The 7,027-nt window shown below is 46.0% G+C and overlaps 1 protein-coding gene across 5 annotated transcripts in view; it reads left to right on the top strand.

Annotated features, from left to right (window-relative positions):
* The window catches only part of LOC122556803 (myelin-associated glycoprotein-like), an 87,635-nt gene that overhangs the window by 47,809 nt on the left and 32,799 nt on the right, over positions 1-7,027 (top strand). For 4 of the 5 annotated variants that reach the window (XM_043704008.1, XM_043704006.1, XM_043704004.1 and 1 more), the window contains exon 5: positions 1,456-1,737. The exons of the other annotated variant lie outside the window; for it this stretch is intronic. In XM_043704008.1, coding sequence (XP_043559943.1) covers positions 1,456-1,737 — 282 coding nt within the window. The remainder of the gene's footprint in view (positions 1-1,455; positions 1,738-7,027) is intronic. 5 annotated transcript variants of the gene reach the window in all.

Below are 7,027 nucleotides of genomic sequence, written 5' to 3'. Positions count from 1 at the left end.
CCCAGCACCGATCCTTGTGGCACTCCACTGGTCACAGGCCTCCAGTCTGAAAAACAACCCTCCAACACCACCCTCTGTCTTCTCCCTTTGAGCCAGTTCTGTATCCAAATGGCTAGTTCTCCCTGTGTTCCATGAGATCTAACCTTGCTAATCAGTCTCCCCTGGGGAACCTTGTCGAACGCCTTACTGAAGTCCATATAGATCACATCTACTGCTCTGCCCTCATCAATCTTCTGTGTTTCTTCTTCAAAAAGCTCAAGCAAATTTGTTGGACATGATTTCCCACGTACAAAGCCGTGTTGACTATCCCTAATCAGTCCTTGCCTTTCCAAATACATGTACATCCTGTCCCTTAGGATTCCCTCCAACAACTTGCCCACCAACGAGGTCAGGCTCACCGGTCTATAGTTCCTTGGCTTGTCTTTGCCACCCTTGTTAAACAGTGGCACCACGTTTGCCAACCTCCAGTCTTTCGGCACCTCACCTGTGACTATCGATGATACAAATATCTCAGCAAGAGGCCCAGCAATCACTTCTCCAGCTTCCCACAGAGTTCTCGGGGTACACATGATCAGGTCCACTTTTAACCGTTTCAAGACATCCGACACCTGCTCCTCTGTAGGACATTTTGCAAGATGTCACCATCTATTTCCCTACAGTCTCTAGCTTCCATATCCTTTTCCACAGTAAATACTGATGCAAAATATTCATTTAGTGTCTCCCCCATTTTCTGAGGCTCCACATAAAGGCTGCCTTGCTGATCTTTGAGGGGCCCTATTCTCTCCATAGTTACCCTTTTGTCCTTAATATATTTGTAAAAACCCTTTGGACCAAAGTCCTTACACCAAAGAACATATTCTAGATCATGAAGGATTTGGTAGAGTGAACACAAAGATTGTGTTCCCCATGGAAGAAGGATTGGTAAATTTAAAAATACGATTTACAGGGTGGCATGGTGGCTGGGTGGCATGGTGATTGAGTGGGTGGCATTGGCTGCCTCACAGCACCAGAGACTGGGGTTCGATTCGCCCCTCAGTGACTGTCGATGTGGAGTGGAACATTCTCCTAATGTCTGCGTTTGTTTCCTCCCACAGTCCAAAGATGTGCAGAAGCAGGTTCACCAGAAAAGGTTCAAAAAATAACTCAACAAATGTTGTAGATGAGAAAGGATTGGTAGGTTTCAATGGAATGAGCAGTGCAGTGAGATTGGTTACACAGATCCAGCAGCACAGGGTTCATGGCTGTAGCTGAGTTACATCAACCTATAATTCTATCAACCTATATGTAAGATACGATTGAACATCCTAATTCCAACATAAACAGGTAAAGGTTGACCCACTTCCTGCAGGGATTATGAAATATGGCAGACAACATGTGACTTAGTAATGGCCAATTCTATTTGCGCTGTTCTCCATAATATATGTTATAAGTCCATAAATTATCTTTCACTTTCAGATACACCCAAAAATGTAACAATCCGAGTAGATAAAGGATCAGGATTAACAATCAGAGAAGGTGATAAACTCTCCTTGATGTGCACCAGTAACAGTAATCCTGAAGCTATGTACAGCTGGCATAAGAGGGAGGAAGAAAGCGGTGAGACAAGACTTATTAATGGCTCAAAAGGAACTCTATCCTTCCAGAGTATTACAAGCAGCGACTCTGGATTCTACAGTTGTACAGCAGCAAATCATGTTGGAAGTAACAAGTCAGAAACTTTGGAAATTCAAGTCCAATGTGAGTAACGATGTGTTTTTTTTTAAACATTGTTTTGATTGGGTTTGTTCTGTGATTACCTCATTGCCCTTGAGAGACGTTCACCCTCTCCTTTCTCAAACCTTGTCTACACACCTTCTCCTAATTCACCTTTTCCCACCCTTCCCCATGGGCTTTGACCATTGAATCAGAGGATGAAAGAGAGAGGTGGGGGAGGAATGTAGTGATTGAAACAAGGTCAGCCTGGTGAACCTCATAGAATCTGAGTTCCCTGATTGGGGCTGTTAACCTGGTCCAATCAGGGAGCCTTGACTGACAGATAGAAGCATGAGTGCCAGAGGTTCTGTTCACTCTGAGAGTTGGCTCTGAGAGAGCTGGAGCAGTGTCATGGACTCTCCAAGTGTAAATACAGGGTGACTTGGTGTTTGGATACTGGCCCCAGTGGAGTTTTTGCAGTGGTGATGAGAGAGAAAACGATACGCTGCTGAAGAAGATTGCTCGCAACAGTCGTCTCTGAGTTGGGATAAGCATTTCTGGCATCACGCTCTTACTTGGGAAGCTTGACTTGTTCCACCCTGGTCTCGAAGTATGTGGATAGAATGTGTTTTTTTTTTATTCCAGGCAAATCACATTGGGGCAGATGAAAAACAATGAGTAATTCTCCTGACAACTTGTGGACCCGCAGCCCTTTCAGTTTTTAGGAGCCTTACTTTCCCTGAGGCACCAGACATTAAAAACCTTTCAAGAATTGATAGATTTAGCTAAGGAATATTATGACCCCAAGCCTCCTCTGATTCAGTCATGTTATCAGTTTTATTCGGCAGTTTGAGAGCTGGGGGAATTGCATCGCGATTTTTGATGAGGCTAAGACAACTGGCAGAGCCTTGTGAATTTGGTTTAACACTTAGTGAGACACCGAGAGACCGTTTGGCTTGTGGAATTAATGATGTAATTATTAGCTGAAGCCCAACTGGACTTCAGACAGGCACTACAACTGGCTTTATCATTGGAAAATGCAGCAAGTGGAGTGTATGTGTTACAGGTTATGTCGGTGGAAGTGGTCACCCTCACCAGTCTGACTGAGCTTGGGGAACACCACCTGAGTGAAGGCAGTTGTACAGTCTCCCTCAGGACTTATCTTGAACAGAGGGACTCGAGATCAGCCCACAGCAACACCCCAAAACAAAGCCAAGGTTCAGCCAAATGATTAAAATTTGCTTCAGGATCTGGGCTGGCAAACCATATTTGCCGCCAGAATGCAGACTTGAGACAGCAAAAGAATCCCACTAGATCTGAATGGAATAAGGGAACTCACAGGCCGGTATACAGGAGAGTGCACACCCTGGAAAGTATATCTGCACAAGGTTTGGAACAGTTAAACTGCTCAGCAACATCCAAACCAGAACCAATCAAAATAAACATCTGGTTAAACGGTCCCCCGATTGTAATGGAGGTTGTATCAGTGATCACAAAACCAATCTTTAACAAAATTCGATCTGGGCTCCAACCCTTATGTTTGCACAAGACCTCAGCTAGACTGTGGACCTTTACTGAGGAACCTCAACAGACTCAGGGTACACCTTCTGTTCCGGTCTCTTGTGAGAAGCGCTGGTTCAGATCCAACTGATTACACTAAAAGCTTCAGCCCAAGCCTGATAGGGTGAAATTTATTGAGAAAGATTTACCTTGATTGACTCAATATGTTTTGATTAGAAAATGGCTGCTGAGTGAAGTCCTAAATAAATATCCGGAAGATTTTCAGGAGGGTGTAGGAACTATCAAAGGAGTCAAGGCCAACTTGCATGTTAACCAGGAGCAATCCCATGATCTTCCCAGGCTCACCCAGTGCCATTTGCCTTTGGGGCAAAAGGAGACACAGATGTCATGAGGCTGGAATGTGAAGGAATCATCAAACCAGTCCAATTTGAGATTGGGCCTCACCGGTCCTACCGATTGTGAAGCCTGATGGGTCAGTTCGACTTGGAAGGGATTTTAAAGCAAATGTTAAATCCTTTCTCATAGCTGGATCAATACCCAATTTCTCACACAGAGGAGTTACACACAATGGGGTTGGCTGGGGGGGGTGTCAGTGAGGTGGGGGGGTCACGGGTGCTGTCCTTCCTGAAGCTAGGCATGAGCTGGGTGTATGTGCAGTTGCGGTTAGATGAGGATTCCCAGAAGTGTGCTACAATTAATACCCAGGAGGGTTTGTACCAATGCACAAGGCTGTCATTTGGGGTGTCACCTGCCTGTGCCCTTTTCCAGTGCATCATGGAGAACATTTTAGAAGGGCTAGCCCATTTACCCAGATGACCTGCTATGAACAGGGAAGACGAACAAAGAGCACATGGAAAACTGAACATTCTGGTTAGGTGTTTCTCCAAGGTGGGCTTACGGATTAGAAGGGAACAATGAGTGCTCCGGGCACTAGAAGTGATCTACATGGGCTACAGAGTTGATAAGATCAGGTTACATCAGTTGGAAGATAAAGTGAGGACAATGAAAGGTGTCCCGGCTCCCACAGCTGTAACGCAGCTGAGGCCTTTCCTTGGATTGATGAATTATTATGGAAAATTCATTATGTAGCCTTGCCTCCATCCTGACACTCTTCCACCTGCAATTGAAAAAGGGTCAGCCTTAGAAATGTTCTCGTGGCTAAGACATAGCCTTTAGGGAAGTGAAAAAGCAGGAATCATTGTCTAAGGTGGTGGTACTTTATGATCCCGTGCTGACTTGCGATGCCTCCCGTTACAGTACTGGGGTAGTGTTGGCTCACAAATGGCCCAACAGAGAAGAAAGCCCAATAGTGCATGCTTCCAGGACTTTGGCTGATGCAGAGTGCAAATATGCCCAGGTAGAGAAGGAAGGGTTGACTGTGAGAAAGTTCCATCAGTAATTTGATGAACGTAAGTCTGTAATAGCGACTGAGCACAACTCCCTGCCAGGGCGACACCAAGAGGACAAGACAGTGTCACCCATAGTTTCAGGTCAAATTCAGCAGTGGCTCTCATTCTAAGTGTGTACAATTGCCGGTTGGAATATCGTCTAGTATTCAAGACCAAGTGGTGAATGCGGAAGCCTTCAGCTGCCTTCTGCTGGTGAATACATCACTGGTGATCCCTCCCCTGGAAGAGTCCGTTCTGGTCTTAAACTTTCCTGTGCCCAGAGTGATGACAAGGACAGAAACTGACTGCCAGAAGCTTCCTCACATTCATAGGGATGGCTGGGTAAACCCTGGACTCGGAAATACATTGACTATGCCAACATTTCTATGGGCTCAATGTTCTGAGTCATTGTGGTTGGAAGTGAATAGTGTTCATTCTTCAAACTCTAGGCTGGTGATTTAAAAAAAAGCTGTGAGTATCTATTGCAATATGTGCGGCCCCGAAAGTGATGGACAAGCATGGAATTTGAGTATTTCCTAAAGTCGAATGGTACCCGATATACAAGTTCAGCTCCATACCATCCAATGAGCTGTCAAAAAGAGTAGTCCAAACTTTGAAGGCAGGCTGAAAGAAACAGCTGACAGCTTCACTAGAAACCGCAGCACAGCGGCTCAGTGGTTAGTACTGCTGTCTCACCGCCTGAGGGACCTGGGTTCGATTCCAGCCTCGGGCGACTGTCTGTGTGGTGCTTGCACATTTCCCCGTGTCTGCGTGGGTTTCCTCCAGGTGCTCCGGTTTCCTCCCAAAATCCAAAGATGTGCAGGTTCGGGTGGATTGGCCATGCAAAATTGCCAACAGTATTTCGTGCATTAGTCAGGGGTAAATATAGGATAGGGGAATGGGTCTGGGTGGGTTACTTTTCGGAGGGTCGGTGTGGACTTGTTGGGCTGAAGGGCCTGTTTCCCCACTGTAGGGATTCTAATCAAACTGTCCAGGTTCCTATTTCATTATTGGACCATGCAACTACAAGGATAGCTCCAGCAGAGTTACCAATGGGGAGAAGAGTGAGGTTAAATCTGATTTTCCCAGACCTGGAGGGGAAGGTGAAATAGCGTCAGGAATGTCAACGCCGGACACAAAGTTCCTCTAAGCTCGAGAGAGGCAATTTACTTCAGGGGATGAAGTGTGGTGCTGAAACTGTGGAAATGGCTCTGCATGGAGAAGAGGGTGGTCAGCATGAGATCAGGCCCCATCACATAGCAAGTTCGGGTCGGTGAGGTGGGCCTGAATAAACATATGGGCCAGGTGAAAGTGGCAAACTCACAAACAGGGGCCCCTCAGAACGGCCAGAAAGGTTGTCAGAACCCATGCGCTTAACCGTCTGTCCAAAGATACCTTGGCGTATGAGGTAGACACGGCAGGTGTCTCAGTCTCAATGCATTTACCACCTGAAGCTGAGGATGAGTTTCTTCCGAGATGCTCTGGGCACAAGAGAAAAGCCACAGTCTGGTACAAATCGCCCGTATCTGAGGCAGAGCAACAGGAGCTCCCGGACCCAGTGTGAAAATGCTCCAAGTGAGGCTAGAGGGGGAGGGGGCTGTGATTGTAGCAAGGTCAGCCAGGTGGACCTCATAGAGTATGAGTTCCCTGATTGGGGCTGTTAACCTGGTCCAATCAGGGAGCCCTGGCTGACAGATATAAGCAGGAGTGCCAGAGGTTCTGTTCACTCTGAGAGCTGTCTCTGAGGAAAATAGACCAGCGCCAAGTACTATGCACCTGTAAATAAAGGGTGACTTGGTGATGGGATACTGACCCCTGTGGAGTTATTTCAAGGTGGAGAGAATTGGAATGAGAGAGAGAGAAAGAACATCTTGTGTGGTAAGTCTTGATCTAACATCAATAATTCCGTATTAGCTGTCATAAAAAAGACAATTCATTTGCAATATTCACATACTTCTAAAAGTATAATCATTAATGCAGAAAAATGAATTGGAGGTGTACTGAGGATTGTAAGGTATTACTGATGTGATCAGTTGTAACGTCGAATGTATTTATACATGAGACAAGAGAGAAGAAAACACCTGTGTTGCTTTGATGCACAGAGCCCAGAAAGGGCAGTATTTGTCTAAGACAGTTAGGTGATCTCACAACGTGTTATTCCATTATCTTTATCTTACCTTCAGTAATTGCAGTGCATTGGAGTCAATGCAGTGTGTCGTCCATCAGTCTGCTATGTGCAGTGCACCTGGAGTTTGCACATTCTCCCCGTGACTGTGTGAGTTTCCTCCAGGTGCTCCGGTTTCCTCCCACAGTCCAAAGATATACAGGTTAGGTGGATCGGCCAAGATTTTTTTAGTTGTTTATTCGTTTGTAGGATGTGGGCAGCGCTGGCTGGGCCAGCATTTATTGCCCATCCCTAGATGACC

The sequence above is a fragment of the Chiloscyllium plagiosum genome, chromosome 14 (genome assembly GCF_004010195.1).
Source record: "Chiloscyllium plagiosum isolate BGI_BamShark_2017 chromosome 14, ASM401019v2, whole genome shotgun sequence".
Lineage (NCBI taxonomy): Eukaryota > Metazoa > Chordata > Chondrichthyes > Orectolobiformes > Hemiscylliidae > Chiloscyllium > Chiloscyllium plagiosum.
Note: the sequence above shows the minus strand (reverse complement) of the source record. Positions and strands in the feature narration are given on the sequence as shown.